This window comes from Notamacropus eugenii, chromosome 4, assembly GCF_028372415.1.
Source record: "Notamacropus eugenii isolate mMacEug1 chromosome 4, mMacEug1.pri_v2, whole genome shotgun sequence".
Lineage (NCBI taxonomy): Eukaryota > Metazoa > Chordata > Mammalia > Diprotodontia > Macropodidae > Notamacropus > Notamacropus eugenii.
Window position 1 is genome coordinate 262,328,308 of NC_092875.1, and position 27,044 is coordinate 262,355,351.

The 27,044-nt window shown below is 37.5% G+C and overlaps 1 protein-coding gene across 21 annotated transcripts in view; it reads left to right on the forward strand.

Moving 5' to 3' along the window:
- Window positions 1-27,044, forward strand: part of DTNA (dystrobrevin alpha) — a 464,017-nt gene that overhangs the window by 279,744 nt on the left and 157,229 nt on the right. For 19 of the 21 annotated variants that reach the window (XM_072604522.1, XM_072604523.1, XM_072604524.1 and 16 more), the window contains one exon: window positions 24,160-24,227. In XM_072604522.1, the coding sequence (XP_072460623.1) occupies window positions 24,161-24,227 (67 nt within the window). In that variant the 5' untranslated portion in view covers window position 24,160. Of the gene's footprint in view, window positions 1-2,277; window positions 2,356-24,159; window positions 24,228-27,044 lie in introns of all 21 variants that reach the window. The other 2 variants (XM_072604520.1, XM_072604521.1) reach the window with 1 other exon arrangement.

The following is a 27,044-nucleotide window of genomic DNA, read 5'->3' on the forward strand; positions in this document are numbered from 1 at the left end:
AAAATTTGTCTCAGTTCTCTATAGTTTTTGAGAAAAGAGGACTTTATTGGAGAAACTTGCTATAAACTTTTTAATAATACTTCATTGTATATTGTAGCTTTTAGCAAAATGTAGTTTTCCTGATTTTCAGGGTGGAGAGAAATGCTTGTGGTCAGTAACAAGGGAGCAGGGGGCCTTTACATTAAAACTGGACTCTGCTCACCCCAGCATGAGGAGCCACTGTCCCAAGCTTCAGGCTTTTCAACACTGCTTTTTTCAGAGCTGATTCTGGGAACCCGCAAGTTTTCAGTGCTTCCAAGGTGGTATGATCCACAGAGAGATGTGCTCACTGCACCATGCACTGTGTGCTCTGAGCTTTCCCAAGGAAGGGCCCCTGTCCTCTGAAGGTGGAAGCCCTAGTAATTCTCTTGGTCCTAGAACTGTGACCAGGTCCCCTGTTCTCCTATAGGTGCAAGTCCTAGTGCTTCTTTGTGCCTTCGAATTGTGACCAGGGCCTCTGCTCCCTTGTTACTGACCACAGGCATATCTCTCCACCCTACAACTGAAGTCTAAAATTATATATGGGTAGTAGAGTTGCCAAACAGCACCAGCTATAGCCACTGACAGCAAAGAGTCTCCTATAATCTCTTTCTGACCAATTGTCTGACCCCTTTACTATCTCTGGGCTGAGAGTTCCTGAAACTAGTACTATTGCATATGCTCCCAGCCGACCCACACCCTGATGTCACAGACTCCTCCTGCTCACCTCCTAAGTTGACTTACGCTAGGAAAAAAAGATCTTTTATTGGCTCTGCTGTTTTAGTGTAAAGTTGTTTAGAAGGGAATGTTTGGAGAGTTTGGCTGGTTTGCTGTCCCTAATTCTCCAGTTTTAACCTTTTTAAGAGATGAGTCTCAAGAGATAGTATGGGTTCACTAAGAACAAATCATAGTAAGAACAAAATGTTATTTCTTTTTTTGGTTGGTTGGTTGTTGTCCTTCATCTTCGAAGAGGACCAAAATGACATCATCATGATAAAGGGAAATTTCAGTGTGTCTGACTGTGGCTGATCAAACCAATATGAGCTCAGAACGCTCTACCACAGGTTGGGCACAGATAGTCCATATGAATATTTAGGGTGGATATTCCAAGTTTGCGCATCCTGCATTTACTTTGTGCTGTCTCAATTCTGCTTTGCTCCAAGAGCACAGCACCCTTTCTAATGTGGGCATGCCATGCTGCATGGTCCTGTGCCAGTGTCTCCCATGTTGCACAGTCAAATCCAAAGTTTTTGAGAGAGACTTGAGAGTGTCCTTGTATAGTTTCTTCTGGCCACTATGTGATCACCTGTCCCATGCAAGTTCTCCATAAAATAATCTTTTTGGCAATCGTACATTTTGCATTCAAACAACATGGCCAGCCCATCAGAGTTGTGCTCTCTGAAGCATCATTTGAATACTTGGCAGTTCAACTCAAGCAAGGACTTGTGTCTGGTACCTTATCATGCCAGGTGATCCTCTGAATCTTTCTAAGACAGTTTAAGTGGAACTGATTCAGTTTCCTGGCATGGTGCTGGTAGACTGTCCATGTTTCACAAGCATATAACAATGAGGTCAGCACAATGGCTTTGTAGACCTTCAGTCTGGTAGTCAGTCTAATACCTCTTCTCTCCCAAACCTTTTTTCAGAGCCTCCCAAACACTGAGCTAGCTCTGGCAATGCATGCATCGACCTCATTAAGATTGCAATGTTAGCAAAAACAATTCTATAGGTATAAATATTTTATTTTTAACAAAGCAATTGACAAGGTCTCATGATTTAATAAAGAATTATTTAATGATTTATTTAATTAATTAATTTAATAAAGAAAAATAACATGATTAATTTGAAGTTTTCCTACCCTAAGAAATAGCTCTGACTTTGATACTTCAACATTAGAATAATAACATCCCCTTTGGAAAACAAAAACATTGGTATTTGGATTTTCACACTTTGGGGGAATATTTTTTAAAGCTGAAATAGCATATATTTTATTTTTAGCCTAGAAAGAGATAGTGCCATTTCTCTGCTCATTAGTGAACCAAAATGGAAGTTGGAAGAATTGTCACCAGATATCAGCTTTTTAAACATATATCTATACATTGTTAGCATAACTACAAACTTCAAAAGTCCACAAAGAAAATCAGCCTTTAAAGGATATGTCATTTGAAGGGCTTGTTAATTTGGCTACTTCTTTTCAATAATACCACAGACTGTTAATGAGCTTGGAAGGGTAATAACTCAAGTTTAAAACCTTTGCAGATAGAGGTGATTCCACTGGGAATTAATTCTTTCTCTCAAGAAATTCCAGGCTGGGACCAGCTTGTCGAGTCCTGTAAGGTATGAATTTCATCATCTTCACTCTTTTCTGTAACACCTCTCCGCCCCCAAAAGCCCTCTTTTAGGGTAAATAATAACTAGCTTTCCATTAGGAGGATAGATTTAGAGGAATAGAAATTTTGCTGGCAAAGGGGGAGGGATCTTGAATGTAAGGAGAAATTCAGAAGTTATTTGTTTCCATGGGCCAAACAAGAGAGTCTGTATGGGAGCATGCCTGAGAATTGGCAAATTCTGCCTGAAAAACAACTTAAAACTAGGCAGCAATTGTTGTAGGTTAGGACTGTTGAACATTTGGCATCTCACATAATGATGCCAGTTTTATAGTATTACCCTGCACTGCATTTAAAATATCTTGGCTCACTTGAAACAGAGCTCTCACCCCATGAATTTTAATATATCTTACTCTGATGCTTTGAAATCTTACAGTAATTTCATTACTGTAATATTTCCTCCACAAACACAGATGATAAACCCTCCACACAAGAAAATCATCAACTGGTGCCCAGTCTTCTGATGATGAGCCTCTCTGAATTTAGCTGGGCAGGCGCTTAGAGACCGATATACAAGACAGTCTGTTGCTGGTCCCAAACTGGAAACCTTTCCAGGGTCAAGTATGATATGGCAGTTCTTTTGTTTGGATAGCGTAGAGAGCCTTTGCCAAGGGTCAGCTCCATGCTACAGCTAGGCATTAGACTAGAACTTTGCTAGAACTTGTATATTATTAACACAGAAACTATTTCTCATCATATCTTCTAGAATCTGTATGCTCTGTCCAGTGCTGGAGAACTGGTTTCTAATGTTTTTTAATTTGGGACACAGCTATGAACTTGCGAGAACATACTGTACTGGCATCATCTACTCCTTTTAGTCATATGTTTATCCATACTGCTCATCTCTACCCTCAGCATGTCACATAACACACACACACACACACACACACACACACACACACACACGCACGCACACTCACACACCCCACCACCACCACCATATTTTCTTCATAACAGTTTTCACCACCTGCCCCCCATATACACATATACCTTACCCAGTCAAAAACTGGAAAGAGAAATTAAGAAACAACGGACATTGTGATACATAATTCAACATGCTAGTTCAAAGTAGTGTGAACTGTGATACAATTAAAAAAGAACAAATGGTAGACTATGACTTCATTCACAGTAAAAGAATGTAGCTAGAGTGAATTTATTCCTTCACTGTACATTTATTGAGCATCTATTGTATATACGGCCTGTGGTAGACACAGATGATGATGAAAGAAATTATAATCTAGTTGGAAAAATGAAACATACATGGTCAGAAAATGTGAACAATTACATTATGTAGTACAATTATGTAGTACAAATGTTATTCATCATTGGTGAAGGACAGAAATGTGGGGGATAATTATTGTGAGGCTGGGTTAGTCTAGGAACACTTGCTGAAGATTAATGTAGAGCCAGTTCTTGAAGGAAATCAAAACAAAATGAAAAGGGGTTCAGGGCAAACAGCACAAAAGCAGGTAAAATCTTCCTTGGTTTTTCAGTTCCCCTGTGCCAATTTTTGACTGGGCAAAGGCGGGGTGGGAGTGGGGTACAGGTGGGATGTGATGGAGAAAAGATGAGGATGGTGATAATGTTGCTGTTACTGTTACAAACACCATCCTCCCGGTCATCCAGGCTCACAATCTCACTCTCATCCTTGACTTCTCTCTTGCACTTGCAGGCTCCAAGAAGTATAATATCTAACAGATGTTTTAGAGGACAAATCAACATAATTTGATGTTGTGTATGGGCTAGAAAGTGAAAAGAAGACAGACTGGGAGGTTTGAGATAAAACTGACAGTCAGCGGGAAGTTGGGAAGGTTTGCAGGTTTAAGGCAAAATGCAGTTTGAGAGACATATATTTATTATGTACAGCACCATAAAATTATTGCCACAGTACTGCTTCATGTCATCAAAGATTCTCAAAGGCTTTGCCAATAAAGCATGAGCTACGGCAAGTTCTACTATGCTGTAAAAGATTTAAGTGTGGTCCCACTTACACCATCTTATATAATACTAGGAATTTTTTTCTTCAAGAAGATTATCATCAGTTATTGAATGTGGCAAATACTAATATGAGTCTGTTGCCAGCACTTGGCATTTCCACCCTCACTATGTTTCTCAAATAGTCCCTCACAGTGACCCTTGCCACCTTTTTACCTAAAGTATTAGTGCTTATCCTAAAAGGCATCCTGGGCTATCTCCAGTCATCCTGATGAATATCTGGTCACTAGTCCCAGATGACTCTGGAGGAGAAAGTGAGGCTGGTGACCTTGCATAGCCCCGCCTCACTCAAATCCAAGTCAAGAGCAAGTCATATTATCATTCCCTGATGTCATGGTCCTCTTCCAGAATGAAGGACAAACACAACAACAGGGGTTGATCTAAAAGGCTAAAGTATTAGCCTTATGGCTGGTCTCTTGGCCTCAAGTCTCTCCTCATTCCAACCCATCTTCCATTCCACTAGTAAAGTGGTTTTCCTAAAGTGTAGGTCTGCCTACTTCATCTCTCTGCTGAAACAATTCCGGTGCCTCCCTATTATCTTCAGGACAAAATATAAAATGCTTTTGAGGACTTTTAAAGCTCTTCACACCTTTCTATTTCTCCAGTCTAGATTTTACCTTCTACCACATACAACGTGGTCCAGCAGTTCTCACCCTCTTGCTGTTCCTCACATAACAGCACTTTGTGTCCAAGCTCTGTGACTTCCATTGGCTATTTCTCTCATTCCTGGAATATTCTACCTCAGTGAGATCAAACTGAAACAGAAAAGGGGCCACTAAACCATACATACGGATCCCAGGGATTCACTTTTTGACTTAAAAAACCATGTTTCTATATTTCCTTTTTATTAATGCATCAACACATTAAAATCAGATATCAACTACATTTTAATCTGGCCCAGACTTCCCTGAAGAGTATTGTAGGCAGCATGAGGCATGAGGGCCCCATATTTGGCATCACTTCTCTACCACCCATCTCTGCCCACTCACTTCTCTGGCTTCCTTCAAGATTCACCTCTCATCTCACCTTCTGCTGGAGCCCTCTTCTCCTTCCTCCAATGTCTTATCTATGAGATTACCTCTCATTTACACTTGTATGTATCTTGTATATTCACAGCTATCTCCTTTACCATGTGAGTTCCTTGAGTTCAGAGACTATGTTTTTGCTTTTTTTTTTGTATCCCTAGCACTTAGCACAGTGTCTGGCACATAGTAGGCATTTTAATATTTGCTGAATGACTGGTACCTAGTAGGCATGTAATAAATGCTTATTGACTAACTAAAATGTAGAGTATGTGAGATGGACAGTGAAGAATCTAGCATGATTAGAAAGAGTGGAGAAATGAGAAAAAAAGGTGATGGTTAAAGAATTTAGATATGATGAGTAAAGGTATATTTTTCTAGGTTACTTATTAGGAAGGCATCATGTAAGTGATTTTTTGGGGGAAAAATTATCAGGCCGTAATGTATCAGCTGGTTTGGAGAAACTAGAGATAGGGGAATCTACGAAGAGGATATTGAAGTGATTCAAGCATGAAATGATGAAGAACAGGACGAAAAAGAAGGCTGAGAAGAGATAAAGGGATTGATCTAACAGATATCATAGAGGAAGAATCAACATAATTTGATGAATGGCTGTGTATGGGCTAGAAAGTAAAAAGAAGACAGACTGGGAGGTTTGAAATAAAACTGACAGTCAGTGGGAGGTTGGGAAGGTTTGTAGGTTTAAGGCAAAATGCAATTTGACAGACATACATTATTATGTACAGTACCATAAAAGTATTGCCACAGTTCCACATGATGGCATGAAAGGGAACCTGGATTCTCAAAGGCTTTGCCAGTAAAGCATGAGCTATAGCAGGTTCTACCATGCTGGAAGAGATTTAAGTGTGGTCCCACTTACACAGTCATATATAATGAATTTTTTCTTCAAGAAGAATGTCAGTTACTGAATGTGGCAAATTCTAAACAATATCACTTTTGGATAGCTCCACTTACAAGAAGGTTTTTCTTCCTTATATTAAGTCTAAGTTTGCCTCTTGGCATTTTCAACATTGCCCCAGGTTCTGCCCTGTAAAGCAATACAAAATAAATCTAATGCCCTCTCCTACATAACAGACCTTCAGATAACTGAAGATAGCTTTTGTGTTCCTCCTGTCTCCAGTCAGTCTTGTCATGCTGCAGGCTGATTATCCACAAGTCCTTCATCTGATATGCATATGAAATTATCTCAAGGTTCTCATCATTCTTGCTAGACTTTTGCAGCCTCTCAACAACTCTTTGAGGTACATTCTCCAGGTCCTATGGTTCCCTTTTTACAGATAGAGAAGTAGAGGTTGAGGAAAGTTAAATGACTTGGTGAAAGTCGCACAATTGGCAAGTATGGGAAGTGGCTCCCTTTTTCAAACTCTAATTTATTAATGGCTTTGAAATGTTAGGCATAGATTTGCACTTATTTTGGGGGAAAAAAGAGCAAACATTAGATTAAATGGTCTCTGTTCTGGAAATATGATTGGGTCCCTTTTTATGGATTCAAAACTTAACAGCTAGCTATCTGCCAGTACAGGTGTATCTATACCCTTAGTCTGCTCATAGCATCAGCTCAGATGATACTTTCAGTTACATCTAGCCAAAGACCTTTTGCAGGAACCAAAGGCCTTTTTTATCAGCTATTTGGGACTTTTGAAAGAACATTTCCCCCCAGTACCTAATCACTTCCAGCTTAGACTTCCTCATTAACTCTTTGAAGTCACTAAAGTGATCAGGGGCTAAAGCAGAGATGTTTAAGTGAAGCAAAAGGCAATGACTGAGTGAATTGTACTTGTCTTCCCAGGGCCTGTACCTGACTTACTCTGGGAGAGTGACTTATACAATTCCGCATCCCTCCCTTCACCCCTTAAATCTTGGGAAAAATAACTGCTACTTCCCACATTTCACCATGTTTCCTCCACCTCCAGAATCCAGGACCCTCATTTCAGGGCTCCAAATTTATATAACATTAGACATATTTGTGTGAACTGAAATGTTTATGGACCACAAGAGAGAGTTTTATAATCTTAAAAACTCACCCACAGGATAGTTAATGCTGCTTGGCTAAAAAATGTTTATATAGCTTTTTTTTCCCAGAACAGTAGTTCTCAGAACCATAACACTATTAACAGGAATGTGGGTGTATGTATGTGTATGTAAGAGATATGGAGTAATGAATAAGGGGAGGACAGTGCCTTTTTCTCTTACTCCAGTTATAAGCAATAACTTGGTTGGTTATTATTTAGAAATTTCCTTTGTGTTCTGTCTCTCTAACTGGTTTCATTTTCTAAACAATTATATTGCATAGCATGTTATCCTTTAATGTTATAATAGATGTAATGTGACATAATAAAAGGTCACACATTTTAATTAATAAGTATAATTCCTTATAATACTTTCTTTGGAAGGTTCACAAAGTACTATAAAGAACTAAGTATCTCATTTTCCAGACCTTTAAGTTCAGTCTTCTGCTCTGATTTTTTTCAGCCTAACAGCTGTTTCAAACAGGTCATTCCTCCAACAGACTAAATTTTTTATACTTATTTCAAGAGATGGCAGAATTGTGCTCCAGTGATTCTGTCATGACAAACAGCATGACATTTAGTTGCCTCTCTTTTTCATTCATATTCTTCTATTAGAGTCTCATATTCATGAAACACTAGAAATTAAACACAACTGATTACACAGGACAACATGGACTTGCAAATTCAAATGTAGAGGCTCTTAAGGCTGAACAATTGTCTCAGGGATAGCTTCATATTAAAACTTGCAATTAACACTCAGGAAAGGATGTGCCCAGAACGCAGTGTAATACAGTGAGTCCCACCTGGGTTGTCCCAGTAGACCTCAGGTTCCCAAGCTCTTGAATTTCAGAGCTTAGCTCCCTGAGCCACAAACCCTGTCCCTTCTCCACTATAGCTGTCGATGCCTATGTCTCACTGGGGGATTCTGAATCAGAAATTTAAAAGGACTTTGCTCCCTTTCAAAATGACACCTGGGAAGCAAGGGATATCCCCTTTTAAAAAAATGTTTGGCAACCACTGATCTATTACCATGGCTTTGTCAGGAAACTGGGATTCCTTTTACCAGTTCCTTATTTTAGAACCAATTTCCCTTCACTAAAGGCATCACACGCAGAACTAGATGATTAGTAGGAAGTAGACAGAGTTCCAAAGGCAGAGTATAAGAGATGTCTCTGTTTCATCTTTCCTTTTTTCTGCCCTCTTGTTATAAAAATCCATTCACTGTCTGGGGAAAAGTCCATTGGTCCACAGAATTTCATTGTTTATTGCTAGAGATTGTGCAACCCATAGCAATGGGACGCATACTCACCCTGCCAATTCTTTTTCCATGTGGCCTATTTAATTTTGGCTGGTAAGTTGGTTAACCCCAGATTCTTGGCTGTGTTTTTATTGGATGGCATTCTACATTCTCCCTTTGATGTCATTTCTGCAAGTGTTTTAATTTTGTCTTTATTCCCCTGGTGAATTGCTGTTTTCTAGGTTGTCTTTTATTTCCCCACGCTCATTATCTTCTTGATAGAAAGGCTTTGGGGAAGAAAAGGCAGAAATAGGAAGGGATTAATCCATTTTATGTTAACCTATAGATTAGCTGCTCTGTTACATTTTCCTGACACATGAAAGTGAGGTGAAAAGTTAAGTCCTGACTTCTTCTAATTCCACATGTTAAAATTAAAAATTTATTGAGGAATAAATTGCTCCTTTTACAATTACTTGGTCTCTTTTTAAATGTTTCTGTTGGCAAAAATACATTTACAGAGACCTCCATTGATGCAAGTTAGAACAACAACAAAAAAAAGATTTCAGATTGTTTTTTAGTATACTTTAGTATACTTCCACCCTGCCAATGACTTCTTACCCACCTTGTACAGCAACTGAGATTGTCTTCCTCTGGCTCTGGTTTCTCAATTCTGAAGTTATAAAGAATAGCTAACATTTATACAGAATGTCCCAAAAATCATAGTCCCAAAGACTTTGGGAACATCTTGTATAGAGCTTTAATGTGTGCAGAACTCCATATAATAATCTCATTTGATCCTCACAACCACCCTAGGAGATAGGTACTATTATTTTCCCCATTTTACACCTGGGGAAACTGATGCTGAGAGTTCAAGTGACTTCCCCGGAAATGTCTGAAGTAGAATTCTAACTTAGGTCTTCCTGACTCTAGGTCCAGTACTTTATCTATTGTGCCACCTAGCTGAATTTCAGGGCCAATCTTAGATACAGTTGTGAAATAAATGAAGTTTATCATCACCTGTTTCACAATATCCTCACCTTCTCGCCTCTCTGCCTTCACCCTCAGCCAACTCTTTGTGATCAGTTTATCCTACCTTTTGTCTACCCAGTCATACATTTTGGTACCCTACCCTAATCTGTTCTCCATTATCTCTCCTCTCTAACCTAAGCATCCTTTCCTCAAGTGCACTGATAATGGCTAGCAATTTATAGGAAATAATCTATACTTAATTCATTGTAAGTTGGAAATGACTAAAAGTCTTATTTAACATCTTTCCAAGTGTGTTTATTTTTTTTAGAAGAGGGCACAAAAAGCTAGTTTACACCAAACAATGCTTTTCTAATAGTTTGATTTCTGGGAATTTGACAGGTTGGGGAAGGATCGTTTGGTTTGTTTTGGGTCTTGGTCTTACTTCGGGAGGATTTTCTCCCCCCCACCCCACCCCCGGATCCCATTACACCTGTTCCATCTACTTATATGTAAGATTGCCTGTGCCATTACCACCAATAGACATTTATTTTCCCATATCCATCATTCCTCTCTTCTTGGAATTTCTAGCTGAATAACTAATTGGTTTGAGTCTTCTCTGCCTTATAATCCAACTAGATTTGAGTAGGATAGGGAGTGCTTTTTAAAGGAGTTAGGGAGGAGCAGAAGAGATAAGAGAAAGGAAGAAAAGGGCAGAAGGAAGAAGGAAAGAAGAAAAGATGGGAAGGAGATAGAAAAAGTAAAAGGGAAGAAAATAAGAGTGAATAAAAGGGCTAGAGATCCCTATCCTCTTGGAATGTGGTTGTCTAATAGCCTGTAAACATCCCCTAAAAAGGCAATGATCCAGTCTCTTCATCCCACATACCAGTCTTACACACACACACACACACACACACACACACACACACACACACATTAAATGTCTAGAGTTGGTCCTCAACCCTCTCATAGATTTACAGTATAGTACCAGTCCTGATCCCTAATCTCAAATAAAATGTATGCCTCCTGAGCTGTCCCAGAAAATTGCTCCATTTTCCCTTCTGCATTTGGAATTCACTTTTGTGTTTCTATTGCTTCATTTTAGACTTTTCCCTCTTCCCTCCTTTTCTTTCGAAAAATGTTTCTCCCCCCTCACTAGAATTTACCCTAAATATCTAATTGCCAGCATCATTTACATTCACTGTCCAATTTGAATTCTCACCATGGTTATCCCATTTCCTTTTGTATGTTATGAGTACACAACAGGCTCCAAAGCTACCTTAGTACAAGCCTTCCAATGCGCAGAAAGGATTAGTTCATAGTAGAGAGAATGCAAGCACAGTAGTTACTGAAATATACTGCAAATTCCACATCCTCTTTTCCTTGTGCTACTCTTTCCAGATCCTATTGAAGCTACAAGTAGACTTTATAGGCTTCTTATTAGCCCTAATAATATCATTAGATGTACCTAGAAGCAGACTTTGTTTTCACTGAATAAATTATTTCATTGAATGAAATAATTTATTCTGAAAAGTCCATAGTTTTTGCCAGAATGGCAGAGGAGTCCATGACACTAAAAAGGCTGAGAACCTCCAGTCTAAATGTTAGTTATTTTCCTGAGAGCTCAGAGCAGTTATGATTAATTTCATAACTTTTTGGTCTAAAATAAACACCCTTAAAGCTGCAGAGGAGGAAACTATGTAGATTTAGAAGCCATTATATTGCCTCTAGGTTTAAAATGAGCTAATTAGTATGTGTTAAGAAGTATTATAACAGTGTTACAAAAATATGTGATTACTACAGAGATCCTAGCTCTAAATCAATCATTTACTAGATATAAAACTTTGAATAGATCATTTAAATATATATTTATGAGTAAGAAGGGTTAATCAAAAAAAGAAAGCACTTAAGGAGCTGCCAGGTTTTTGGTATGAGGAGGTATTAAATATAGTGAATAAAAGAGAGATTAGAAGATTGAAGAAACACTTTACTTAGGTCAATTTTTCCTACAGTTTGACAGATCCAGAAATGTAGCTTGATAACCATCAAAATTCACAAACATTTATCTAGCATGGGCCAGTTTATAGAGAGTACTTTCCTCCCTATAGTATTGTGAGCTGGTTAGTAAGTAGTAGTAACTCCATTTTATAGTTCTGATTAGCCCTTCTCACTTATAAATATATAGCACTCTATGTGAAACGTGTTAGAAAGATAGAATGGTTACCTGACAGTATGCTTTTTAAATTCACGGAATTTCAGAGTGACAATTGATCTTGGGGATCATCCAGTCAACCCTTGAAAGATAAGATGATTTAACCTAGAGTCTCAAAGGTAGTAATCCTAAATTGCTCATGCTTTTTTGAAAAGAGCAGAAACTAAGCAAAGTAAACAATATGAGATGTCTGGTCAGAATGTAAAATTTTGTCTTTTTTGTATAGAAATCACGTTAAGTATCCTAATCAATACTAAATACTTGCTACATTGTTAAAACCTAAGTTTATAGTTAATATAAAGTTTAACTATTTGTTCAAAATTCTAGGGTTAATCTTTTCAGTAAGGACAGATAAATAGAATCTAAAGGATAGGTAGCCTGTGGCCTCAAGGATACATGAGGCCTTCTAGGTCTTCAAGTGTGGCCCTTTGACTAAATCCAAACTCACAGAACAAATCACCTTAATAAAAGGATTTGTTCCATAAAATTTGGACTAGACTAAAATTTTGGACCTAGAAGGCCACATATGTCCTCAAAGTCACAAGTTCCCTACCCCGGGAATATTTCCAAAACTGTTGTGGTTAGGGAAAGGGATAATGGAAGTCTGTATAAAGAAATTAAATTAGAGGATTAGTGAACAAAAGTAGGCAAACAGTAATATGTGCTTGGATGTGGGGGTGGGAGAGAAATACAGACCTACTGTTATTGGGAAGCCTTTAGTAGAATAGAATGCAGGTGCAAGAATTATGAGCCAGTAGAAAATAAGCGACTCTCTATTGACCCTGCAATTACCCCAGGGACTTATTACCAAATTTGTATGTGTTTTGAACCCCATTAGAAGCTCACTGATGCTGGTGATTATCTGGACACTGGTCCATTGTTCTAGAAGAAAAGAACAGAATTGATTATTGACAGTATTGTCAATATTGGCAGTATTATTGTTCATTTTTAGAATAGCAAAATGTGGTAGAACCAAAGGGATATACAAGTATCGAATAAAGTGGTGTTGTTTATGTGATTTTCTGTGTTTCCTTCTATGGAAATTAATATCAGGGAGTTCTTTGGATTTGTGTCCCAGAGGAATGAAGGGACTAAGGGAATGTTCCTGATTATTGGTAATTATTAATAATCTATTTGTTAGTTAAAGCATGCTATATATTTTCTCTCTCTCTTTCTCTGTCTCTCTCTCTTTTTACAGGCAAATAGGAGTAGGTGACTTGCCCAGGGTCACACAGCTAGTAAGTGTCTGAGGCCAGATTTGAACTCAGATCCTCCTGACTCCAGGGTTGGTGATCTATCCACTGTGCCCCCTAACTGCCCCTGTATATTTTCTGTGACAAAATTTCAACCAGTCATAAAATTTGATCCTTTTGATGATCCTCTTTTAATATTCTCTTCTCCTTTAGCAGTATGGAGGAGAAGACTTTGATATAGTCTCCTCTACAATACTGCATCATCTTCTTGTAGGTCTGATCCCTCATTATCAGTATTATTCACTGCAGAAGTCTCTAACACACCTCATGTGTGATCCTGATCTCTCTACACTCTCTCCCTTGGTGATCTCATCAGTTACAATGGATTAAATTGTCACCTCTGTGCAGATGAATTTAGTTTATATGCATGCATGCACATATAAATACATGTCAAGAAACAAAACATCCAACTCTAACCGTTTTCCTAAATTGATAGGATAGAGAGCTGGAAGATACCTTTACAGCAACTATTATAAGGGCTTCCTCTTTAGTTGTCCTGTTTGAAGCCTTCCCTTTCAAATTCATCTATTTTACAATTGTGAAATTAAAATTCCTAAAAATCAGGGTCCAAACATGCTAATCTCCTGCTCCATTGGCTCAAATCAATGGCTTCCTGCTACTTCTAGGATAAAATATGAACTCCTCAGCTCAGCATTAAGAATCCTCCAGTTGGGTTCTGCCTGTGTTTCCAGACTTTATTCATATTATTTCCCTTCCCACACTGCATTCCATCCAACTTATTCCTGAGCTCAGCATGATATCTTATTTCTCTGTTCCCAATCTCTTTCCTCATGGACATTCAACTCACCTCTGTCTCTTAGAAACTTCTCTCAAAAACTTTGCTTAGAAAACTTAGTTTGTTCATGGTTTGGCTCATGTGCTGCCACCTCCATGAAACCTTTCCTGGTCCCCAAAATGTTAACGTTCTTTGCATCTTCTACTTTTCCTAAAGCAGTTTTTATGATTTCTCCTCCCCTCCTTTTATTATACCCTACCTTGTATTTTACTTACCTGTCGGGATTGTTTCATTCTTACAGTGTTTCTATACTCAGCAGCCAACACTGTACCTGGCATTCAATAGTTGCTTAATAAATACTCATTGAATGATGGACTTCCTTATACTAGGTAAGATCCATAAGAGTAGGAACTGTTTGCATTTTGATCCTTGTATTTTGGACACCAACGACATCCCTGGTTTGCTCCCTCACCTCACCTAATAAAAAAAATCTTCAGCACCAACCATAGGGCCTTACACATAGCAGGTACTTAAGAAAAGTCTACTGACCTGAGTTTAATCAAACTCTAACCCAAATTTTACCAGTTGTCAAAAATGCCCGTTAATTTCTCTGCATTTGTCAGGAACGTCTCCATTTCTGGAGGGAGAGGCTCAGTGTTCATGACAATAGCATACCCTCGTCAGTTCAGATGTTAGTTCAGGCTAAAACCTTTTATAATAAATATATTTAGCCTAATGTGCACTGTCAGACTTCCAACCCTAAAGGTCCCTTACGTTTTGCCTCAAATCAGGCATCAGCTCTTTAAAGTCATTATCAAACTTGATGCAACTTCTTTGAGGCATGTCTGTGTGTGTTGGGAGGGGGAATGTGATGATACATGTTATGATAAAATAGGTTGTTTTTCTCAAGACCAGTAGAAATAGGAGGATGAAGTTTTGGGTTTTTTTTTAAACAGCAGAATCAAAGATGAAAAATCGTGGCTTAATGCAGTCACTTCACTTGAGAAACTTTTTCCTACCTTGTCAGTGGTTCATCTAGATAAAATGAAAACAAGGAAGATAAAAGCAGTTATCTCTAGCCCGGGAAAGAACACTGAACTCGTTGTTATTATATTGCCAAAGATTAGGGCTGCAATGTAAATCTGGAAAAGTCATATTAGAGGCCTGTCTCATTAAAGTAAATGGAAGCAGGCATTCATAGGCCACCAATAAATCAATTAAAAGAGAAAAGAGATTTTAAATGGCCTTTGTTTCAGTTATTGAATATAGGGATCACAAGAGTTGGTGATTTTGCAAGGCCAGGTATTACCCATGACTTCTACAACCTTCTTTCTAATCTACCTGGAGTAAAATGAAAAAAGAAAAATCAAACATGGAACGAAAACCTGTCTCTTAAAGCCTAGTGTCTGCTTTTGGACTTAAGTAACCAAATACTTCTTACAATATTTAAAAAGTTCTTTATGGCTTTAAATAATCTGGGAGCTTATATGAATCTGGAAGATGGAAATTATTTTCACTATTATTTCCAGTATACTCCTGAAAGAAAATGGAAATTTTCCATAAAGAAAAACTAAGTATAACCGTGTGACACAGTTAAATACATTTTCAACCGACCTTTGCCAGAATATTGTCAATGGACTTGTACTGGTAAATGATAACTAGGTTAATAAAACATACAAAAACAGTATTCGTTAGTCCAACTTACTTTTAAAATTTCTCACAATCTACATGTGGCGGAAATGTGTACTTTTACTGTTAGCAATTTATTAAAAGTATGTTTAAAAGATATAACTCAAGAGGTTATTATTTAAATGTGAAATCATTCTATTTAGGCCAAATCCAAAATTGATAATATGTTGTGAACACCTTGAGGACACAGACTGTCATATGATAAGAGCATCTGAAGTTTGCAGGGACCTTAGAAACCATCTTAATAATTATAATAATAGCTAACATTTATATAGGACTTATTGTGTGCCAGGTACTGTGCTAAGTGCATTATCATTATTATCTCATTCAATCTTTTTTAAATATTTGTTTATTTTTGTTACATTTTAGATTCCAAACTGTCTCCTTCCCTCCCTCCCCACCCCACACTAGAGGATACCATTTGACACAGATTTTACATATATGTGTGTAGACATACTATATATGTGTCATATATGTGTGGTGTATAGATAATATATATTACATATATATATATACAATCATACTTCTATTTCTAAGTTCTTGCTCTAGGAGCAGATAGCATCTTTCTTCATAGGTCCTTTGTTGTTGATTTGATTATTTACAATACTCAAAATAACTTAGTCATTCAGTTATTCTTCAAACAGTATTGCTATTACTGTATACGGAGTTCTCTTGCTTCTGCTCATTTCACTCTTATTTCATGCAAACCTTTCCATGTTTTTCTAAAAATCAACCTGTCCATCATTTCTTACAGAACAGTAGTATGGTTTCACCATCCTATCACAACTTGTTTACCCATTCCCAATTGATGGGCATCCCTTCAGTTTCAAGTTCTTTGCTAGAGCAAAGAGAACTGCTATAAATATTTTATAACATAGAGGGTCTTTTGTTTTTTGCCTGATCACCTGTTATTTTATCAGTCTTTTGTTTCATTTGATGCTCACATCAACAATCCTGTGAGGCCAGTATTATTTTTCCGATTTTAAAAAGGAGGAAGATGAGTCAGAAAACATTTAAGTGATTTACCCAGGGTCACATAACTGGGAAGTATCTGAGGCAAGTTTTGTACTCAGATCTTAGAACCCTATGGTCAACATACAATTAGCTACAATGCCACCTAGCTGCCTACAATTTAGTTTCTTCCCTCTACTTAGTATAGGCTTTATCTCCTGAGGACTGAAGTCAAGGAAGTCTTTTCAGGGAGGGGAGAATAGTAACCCTTTGTGTGCTTAGGTTCTCCCCTAAAGCACTTTGTTGGGTACTTGGTCCCAGTGGATGTCATTTGAAATTTATCTTTGAAATTTTGAAATTCATCTTCCTTCCCTGCCTAGGAAGGGAGACAAGGCAGAAATTATTTATCCCCATTTCTCCAATGACTCTGCATAGGTCCAATTGAATTCAACAGATGTATGTAAGGTAGGGAACTGGTGATGCAAAGACAAAAAAAACAACCCTCAAGCAATTTAAACCCCTAAGTGAAAATAGGTATTTTGCTAGAAAGGTAGATGGCACTAATATCTATAGGAACAGGAAAAGTTTCATGGAGAACATGACTTCTGAGCTGAACTTCATGGAAGACAAAGGCTCAGACAAACATAGATGGGAAGGGACTCCATGAGAAGCATAGAGGGCAGCCAGTGCAAGGCATACATTAAGTGCCTAAAATGTTGAGTTTGGAGAAATGCAAGCACATCTAGGTGCCAGTCAGTATGAATAATGAATTCCCCAAAAGTGTTTGCCATAGACCATTTTGCCTGGAACATAAGAGTGTATTAACCACGTAGTATCAGATAAATCTGGAAAAGTAACTCATACTGTAGAAGGCTTTAAATGTGAAACTGGAATTTGTATTTTATTCTAGAAGCAATAGTCACCAAAGTGACTTGCTTTTTAGCAAATCGTGACATGATTAAACCTGTGCTTTAGGAATTGTAATTTAACAGCTGTGTGAAGGATAAACTATAGAGAAGAAAGACTCAAGCAGGGACACTAGTTTGGAGGTTGTCACATTTATCCATATAAAAAGAGAAGATAGTCTGGACTAGGGGAGTGGACAGGCAAGTAGAGAGAGGAGATGGATGGGAGAGATGTTGTCAATGATAACACTTGGCAATGGATTGAATGGAGACTGAGGGAGAAGGAAGGGTGGCAAAGGGTGAGGAGGACTTCATATCCTTGAGGATATGAACCTGGGAGACTTGCTAGCCACAAGGCTTGCCTGTCCTGGATGATTGGGTGTGATGATATTTGGGAAGGAGGCACTGTGGGGCTGTAGAAAGGGTGCTGAATTTGAAGTCTGAGGATATGAATTTGAATTCTGAATCTGCCCCCTATTACCTGTGTGACCTTGGATAAATCAAGTCATCTCTGAAGGCTTCAGTTTCCTCATTTACGAAAGATGGGAAGTTTTTGGACGAGATTCCTCAGAGGCCCCAACTCCAGATCTATGACCCTGTGTGTTTCTATCAGATGTATCAGTGTCTGGTTTATTCATTAGAGACAAGTAATATTAATTCTTTTTACTCTTTGTGTTTCTTTTTAATGTCGCAGTAGGATTACAGATGGCAGGGGACTTGCATTTCTATAGGATCTGTAGTAACTGACCAGATTAGGCCCTGTGGTAAGCAACCTGCTTTATGACATGCATTGGCATCATGACAGATGGGTTATTTTCTACTTCATCTCCTCCATATGACTTTGGACAGCTCTTGTCATAAGCATAGCTTCTTGACAATCCTAGTTATTTCAGCAGGAAAATTTCTCTCTGTACATGGGCTCCTCCTTCCTGTGGATTTCTCACTTGTGTCTTTTTTTAAGACAAAGGGAATGTGACCAAGCATCCTGCTCTTCAGGTGCCACTGATCAGAAATACATTGGAAATTAAGGGAGCTGGCAGTTATTCTTGCTGGTTATTTGATTTATAACTTCACCTGTTTCAAAAAAATCTCTACATTTAAAACCTGGGTACCTTAGCATGCTGTTTCTTTCACTTCATTCTTAATAAATATGATAGATGGAAAATATATGAATATCCCAATTTAATTATAAGAGTGATTCTTCTTGGAAAACATGGGGAGAGATTAAATGAAAATTATGTTCTTTGATTTTTTTATAACACTTATCTTTTTCATTTTCCATTATTTTACTCCCCTGAGTTTTTCCTTCTTTTTCTCAGAAGCTATCCATTTTTCTGAGATGGGAGGACTAGCAGTTATTGTGTAGCTAAAGATAGTTTCTTCCTGGAGTTAATTAGTAAAGAGAGACGGTGAGTTTGCATAAAAGTTGAATCCACTGCAATTCCTATGTTGTACAATTTCTATTACTTAGTATTGTGTCTTTTAGAAAAAATTCTCTGTTACTCAAATTATGGTCTACGTGACTGGGCTTTCATTTCAAACAACTGATCATTGATACTAGTGAAATATGTGTTTTTTAGGATATGTCATTTTTTTAAAAGCCCATTTCCTGACAGGGCTCTTAACCTAGGTTAACCGTGAACTTTATTTCTTTTAAAAAAGCATATTTTGATAATTGCATTGAAATACAATTGGTTTCCTTTGCAATCCGTATATTTTATTTTATGCGTTTAAACATTTTTCAGAGAAGGGTTTCATCAGTTTTCCCAGACTGACAGAGACACAACAAACACAACAAAATTTTAAACTTAAGAACTCCTGTTAGTAAAGAAGGTGTGCCTTATTTTATATTTCCATCCCTTCTTTTTTCTTGTTCCCATGGCTTTTTCTAGACACATGGACTCCTAACTTTGCTTATATGAACTTTTAATATTTATATAAAGATATTGCAATCTAATTAATTTCCTTTATAATTATGATTTTGTACATTTAAAAACATCATTCTAAGAAAGGATCGTTTGTCTTTATCAGAAATGCCTAAAGATGTCCATGGACAAAAAAAGGTTAAGAACCTCTGTAAATAAATACAGAGGCTAAGAAGGTAAATAGTACCAAGTTCTCTTTAAAACCAGTGACTATATGTTAGTTGGGGGCTGAGTTCAAATCCAGCCCCAGATACCTCACTAGCTGTGTGACCCTGGGCAATTTAATTAATCTTTGTTCTAGTTTGCTCATCTGTAAAATGGAGATAATAATTGCGACCTACCTCACAGGGTTGCTGTGAGGATAAAATGAGATAATATTTGTAAAGCACTTTGCAAACCTTGAGGCACTATACGAATGCTATCTATTGTATTATTATCAGGCTGGCATCATAGACTGCCCCTCCGAATAAATACCTCAAACGTGCATATCTCTTTAAAAAAACAAAGGATATGGTTAATAGACATTCAAGAATAAAATTAAGATGAGCACCTCAAAGATACTTTTGATTAAATGAAAATATGCAAATTTACCCAAATTACTTTTCTGGACAAGGAATAAATTTTCTAGTGTAAAATCCTAAAAATTAACACATTCATAAAAAAGAAAATGGGAATGGATACATACATATGCATATACATATTTCCTACATCTTGTTAGATTACATGAATCCTGGGCCCCATTGGCCTAACAATGGGCAGCATGTAATCCTCCCGACTGAAGCCTGGAGCCCCCCAGCTGGCATGCATGGATTGCCACACTGGCCTATGGAAGTGAAGAGAAAAAAATTTCTTCCTTCAATTTCCATGGACGACACTAAGTGTATTTAGCCTTGGTGCCTTTGCATAGATCAAGGCTATATTCTAAAGGTCACCATCCACAGATTCATTTTCCTGCTTTTCCATTCCCCATTAAATGCCATCACTAATTTACAGCTGAAATCTTCCCATGGGAAAGCTTATTTGCTCAGGTTTTCTGTGAAGATTGGCTCCTCGTTGGTCTGATGACCTTAACCTCCTTCTAGTCACAGGGACTCCTAGCCTTGAGTTTATACACTTTCTCTTTTTTCTTTTAAAATATAATTTTCTAAATATATTGCAATATAATTAGTTTCCTTTGGAATTGTAATTTGTCTCTGTGAATTTGAAATTCTTCTTTTTGAAAAACTATATTTTGATGGCTATTACAATATGAGTTTCTTTTGTAATTGGAATTTCATGTATTTAAAAACATCTCTTATAGCAAATATTTCAAATTTGGGGAAAAAAACAGTTAAACATTAAGAATTAAATTTTCAAAACATGCGCAACATTCCATTCTCATAATACCCCACCTAACCAATGAAAGAAGATACATTTTCTTATCTCTCAGGATTAAGTTCCGTTATTATAATCATATAGTACTCAAATTTGCTTAATTCTTTCCTAGAGTGTTATTACAATATGTGTGTGTGTGTGTGTGTGTGTGTGTCTTTGTCTTTGTGTGTGGCTTCCCTTGTGGAGGCAATCTGTTAAGGGTCTCACAAAAAAGAAAAACTGGGGGGAAAACGATGCTACTTGTTCTATTTTTTCCACATTAGCTATCTTGCAGATAGAAAGCCAAGTATCTTTCTTGCCTGCCCAACTACTTTGAATAATTACTCATTTGACAAATATTTATTAAGCAAATAAGATCTGAAAAATCACTGTCTTCTTTACTAGTTTCTTATCTCTTTCCCATCCCTAACATGTTCATTCAAATGTCTTCAATTAGATTATTCTAATACATATACATATATAGTCATAGAGTTTTAGACTTGGAACTGACTATAGTTATCATAGTATATAGTTACCATAGATGAGGAAATTGAGGTCTTAAGAAGATTTGAACCCATCGTCTAGATGACCAAAGGGGGAGCTGCCACAGCCTGACCTCTGGGAGTACCCACTTAGAGTTTGGGAAGATGGTTCATATCTCGTCCTCTTCATGATACCCAGACATAGGGCTTATCTTTTTTTAAAAAATTGTGTTGACTTGTTTTCCAACATAATCCCACTGCATTCCTCTCAGATTTTGATCCAGCTCCTCATGGAATTTATAACTTTACTCTATGCAGGTAACATTGAGGAAATTCTTGACCTACCTCTTCCTTACCCCTACCCTCCAGTTCAAGTTAGCAGTGAGTAAGAGACCTTCCATCCTCCTCTTTATTTTGGATAGGATAGAAGGAGTTTCACAGGATGAGAAGTTATTGATGAGTTGAAAGATTTCATTGCATTATCTTTTCTCCCCAAACCTCCCCAAATTCCAAATGTCCCTATTACTTGAGGGTACCATCATCCTTCCAGACCCCAGGGATCATAACCTCAATATCACCCTCTTCACTCTCCTTCATTCCACATATCTGATTAATTTCTAAATCTTATCATTTTTACCTCCCTGTCTCTCAAACTTTCCCCTTCCCTCTACTCCCAGAGCTGCCACCCTCATTGAGAACCTCATCACTTCTTCTGATATTATTTCAACAGTCTCCTAAATAGTCTCTCTGCCTTAAGTTCCTTTCTGTTCCAAACCATCATCCACACAGCTGCCAAAGTGATTTTCCTAAATGAAAATCTGCCCATGTCACTCCTTTATTCCATAAATTCTAATGACTACCCGTGGATTCTGGAGTCAAATATTATTTTGTCTTTATTCCATCATTTAAATTTTTTTATTTTTGTATATATTTGATCTTGTAAATAATTATTAGCCCATAATATAAATTATATGAAATTTATAAATAAGGAAATATATGTGATTAAGAGTGTGAGCTCAATATTTTTAGTGATGGGGTGCACTAGTTAGAGACTACTCATCTACACCATTTGTGAATATTAAAGGACAAAGCTCACTAACTGTATCAATATTTTGTATATTTATTGAAAAGAGGAGTTTGGCTTAATTGAACCAGAGAGAAGATTTGTTTCAAAATCATCCTCATCCTAGATGATATTTATTTTGTGGCAATATGTTGAGTCTTGCAAAATGCTTTATGTACATTATCTCAAATGAAATATACTAGTACTCTATTAAGTCTTTTCCAAGAAGAATAATTTTGGTTCTAGATTTTGGCAATAGGCGACCTGTCAAATATTAGTGTCATTGCTAGGTTCATTTTCTAATGCTATCTAAGGACTCCTCACGTTACAGACATGAATGACCAGTGAGAACTCTCACCATTCTCCTCAAGACTTCTTTGTAACTTTTCTCACTCCCCAGCTCCATCAGTGGGTCAGTAAACAAGCATTTATTAAATGGGTATGCTCCAAAATGGGGTCATGAAGAGTTGGGCATGACTTCAATGACTCAACAACGATAATGTGCCAGGCACTGTGCTAATTCAGCACAGGAGAAAGAGAAAAATGCATTCCCTTCCTTCAAGGAGCTCACTCACAAGTCTAATGGGTGAGACAGCAAGCAATCCACCATGTACCAAAAAGATGTACACAGGCCACAAGCCCGGTGGAGAGGTATTATGATTAAGAAAGATTGGGAAAGGCTTCTTGCAAAGGTGAGACTTTGGCTGAGACTGGAAGGAAGACAGGGAAGCCAGGAGGTAGAGATGAGCTCCAGACAGCAGTGTCAGCCTTGGTGACTGGTGCAGGGATGTACCAATATTTCTTTTCTTTTTTAAGGGAATTGCATATACCATAAGCTGTCCTTTCCTCCCCTTTCCTCCACGTTTGACTGCTGTTGTGTATGGCTACACATAATTTAACTTTATGTAGTGAAACATAGGACCATTTGCTCATAGAGTCATAATTCAGAAGGACCTTACAGTTCCTATAGTCCAATCCCATTATTTTACACATGAAGAAAAGTCCCAGAAAGGCAAAGTGACTTGTCTAAGATCACCAGGTAGTTGGGTTCTCTCTTTCCAAATACAGCATGCTGCAACGTGTTACATTTGGGGACTCCTTCTACGAGGAACCTTTTGCTGATCCCCCTGAATGTTGCTAGCTTGCCTTTATTGATTATTGTTTGTATATAGTCATCTGTAGCTTGTCCCTCCCCCTCATCATCAGTCAGATTGTGAGCTCCTTAAGAGTGGGGACTAGAGAGGGTTGTTCTTTTTTTCTTTTCCTTTTCTCTCTTTCTTCTTCCTTCTTTGCTTTCTTCCTTCCTTCTTTCCTTTCTTCTTCTTCCTCTCTTTTTCTTTCTCTTCCTTCCTTCCTTTCCTCCTTTCTTTCTTTTTTCCTTGGCCTTCTCTGCATCCCCAGCACTTAACACTGTTGTGGTTTTCCAGTCCTTTTAATCATGTCCAACTCTTCCTGACCCCATGTGGGGGTTTTCTTGGCAAAGATACTAGAGTGCTTTGCCATTTTCTTCTTCAGATGAGGAGCTGAGGCAAACAGAATGACTTGCCCAGGGTCATACAGATAATAAGTGTCTGACACCGGATTTGAACTCAGAAGATAAGTCTTGCAGATGTCAGGCCTCACACCCTATCTACCACACCACCAAGCTGCCCACTTCACGCTGTACCTGGTACGTAATAAGTACATAAGAAATGTTGTTGATTAGACTGCAAACATCATAACAAAACCACATATGGAAAACATTTAGGTAGTGGCTTATATCAGGAGTCTCTCCAGTCAATGAAAGGTAGGGGCTATACCATTTTAATGTAGTTTTATTTAAAATGCCTTTTCTGTGTTTATGTGATAAATACAGCTTACCAATTTATTTCCAAATAAAACGAGTTCCTCAGTAGCTTGAGGATAATAATACCTTGTAATCATTTTGTTCCATAGAATGATTGAAGATAGTGGGAAAAGAGGAAATAACATGGCAGAAAGAAGACAGCTATTTGCAGAAATGAGTAAGTATGGAGCTTCTAAGAAATGTACTCTGAATTTCTCATTTCTCTGAATTTCTCATGAGTAAGCATGAAGTTTTTAAGAAACATATTCCAAATTTTATGATTGCTGCCTTTAGCAATGGCATTTAGAGGTTTAGAGCTGGCCTCAGAGTCAGAAGGGCTGGGTTCAAGTCTCACTTGGGACATCTGTTGGCTGCATCACCTTGGACCAGTGTTTAATCTTGGTCACTCTAGGCTAGAAGCCTGAAACATTCCCAAATGGTATAGAGCTAGATTAAAATGCAATTTGGAAATATTTAACTAAATAAAAACACAATAGATCATAGGTAATATTAATATATTGTTTTCTATATCAATATGCAACACACAGGGATCCTTATGTAGGGGGTTGGTGGCCCCCATCTCTATTTCAATATGACAGCACAGCTCTAGGCAAGTCTCTGAAACTACAATTGAGAGAGAAAACATTAACCTGCATTGATTGAGAGAGCCTCGTCATCAGTGGGTTCCCTATGCCAGTGCCATCACACATCTAGATCTTATCTTACTCTGAATTTCTCATTGCCAGACAGGGAAAGGGTATGTACAATCTTTTGTTGTAGTGTTATATGTTTCCCTACCTGCAAATGTCTTTTATATGTCCAGTCTTTTACTAAACATTTTAATACACTTGCCTGACATTATGTAGTGTTTCACAGAAATTAAAATAGAAATTAGTCTTAAGTTGCAAAGTCTAACATATGTCATGGAGAGACTGTTTCCCAGAGTACAAATTTTACAGTCAGGAAGACCTAGGTTCAAATCGTCCTTCTGACGCGTATTAGTTGTGTGAGCTCAATGAGTAGGTCACTGAATCTCTCGATGCCCCAGGCAACTCTCTAAAACTATGGGTTGGTTGCAGATGGACATTAGTGGCAGGAGTTTCCATTTGGGGAGGGATCCCTACAAAGATGAAATAATAATTTTAGACTTACTGTCTATATACATATACCTATGTAAACATAGATCTTTGAACTAAAGATTTTATAAGGTAAATACTAATTGATGCCAAGATTTTCTTCTTTAACATGTAGACTACAAAGAGACAGAAATCTCAGGTTCATATAAGGAAGAGGAATCAGACGCAGTTACTTTGCCAGATTATCTTGCCAAACTGTCATCTGTTATTCTCATCTCCTGCAGAGAGGGAGAATCTGTCCTACTAACCAGTACCTGCGAAGCACAAAGAAAAATAAAAGATAAAAATAGCTCTGAGGCAGGTTACTACACAAATAGAGGCAGAGAGCCAACACATACTTAGTGACTACAAAAGAGAACCTAGAGAAAGGTGAATGCCTTGGTCACTGATTGGCATCAGTGCCTGTGTTTTTGCAAGGAAAGAAGAAAATGAGGGGGGCTGATTTTTGTTTATAAAATTAAATTGGCTGTCTCCCTTAAGTTCCAAGGCTCATTTCCATATTCATTAGGGAAGAGGTATTTGACATTGAAGAAAAATACTTAAAGAAGAAAACTACAGTGATAAAGAAAGAGCCGTTCTCTTGTTGGCTCTCTATCTCATCTTTCATGCATAAGAAATAGCAATGAAAAGCAAACTTCATTTTTTTCCATTTGTTTTAAGGGGGATGGGAGGTTAGTCAATGCCAACATTGCTGTACTTTGTCAATGTTAGCTTTAGTTGTCTCATCTGTTTGGTGCTTAAGAAGTCTTGGGTGATGAGACTGATTTTTCTTTATCATCCTTCAGAACTCTAATAGTACCAGACTTAATAAAAGGAAAGGAAATTAAAGTTAGGGATGGAAATAAGAGGCAAAATTGAACTTACCTTTTTTTCTGGGATATTTCTTTTTGAGAGAAATTTCCATGTTCTTATACAATGCCCTTTTCCTCTTACCACCCATCACCTATGAGTTTCTGGACCTGTTCTAGAACTGAAATTCCCTTCTGATGTGATTCCATCACGAAATCACTTGTATGTTTCACCTTGAAAAATAAGAATGAAAAATCTACTACCTCTCTGATCATCTGAAAGTGTTAAAAACACAACAACAACACAGTATGGGTGTTTCCCATATTATAGACCAGAAGTGAGGAATCTTTTCATTTTTGAAACCCAAAACCATTTCAGGAATCACTATCAGATTTCAGGCTATTATGGATAGTGGAAATTAAATTCTTTTTCTTCCACTGAACAAATATTTCATCCTAAATGTTAAAAAAAAAAAGACATTTCTTTTTTCGTATTAAAAAAACAAAACCAATTCAATTTAACAAACATGTATCAAGCACTTATTCTGTGTTGTGCACTGTTCAAAGGATCTGGAGATACATAAAGTTTAAATAAAATTAGGTTCTTGCTATTATGAAGTTTATATTGTCTAGTAGATCAAAATATTTGTGTTACATGAACAAATGGAATAATGAAAAGTATTTATTAAGCATTTCCTCTCTGCTCTTCACTGTGTTCAACTCTAAGAATACAAATGCAGAAGTAAGAGATAGTCTCTACCCTTAAGGAGTTCCCCCATTATAACTGGGGGAGACAGTATATAGGGGAGGAGGTGACTGGGAAAGGGAGTTACTGTCTGGAAAGTCACAAAGACATTAAGTGGAATAATAAGATGGTCCATCAGTATGTCCACTCCAGAGGTGATGATATTGAACATTTGATTATAAGTCTCAGAGCAAGAGGTGGAAAAAGGAAGGCATAACTGAATGGGAAAAAAATAAAGGTGCTCTCATAGTAGCTATATAAACAGACACATGCTCATATTACCCTAATACACACATAATAAATGTGTGGAAAGTACAAAGTGATAC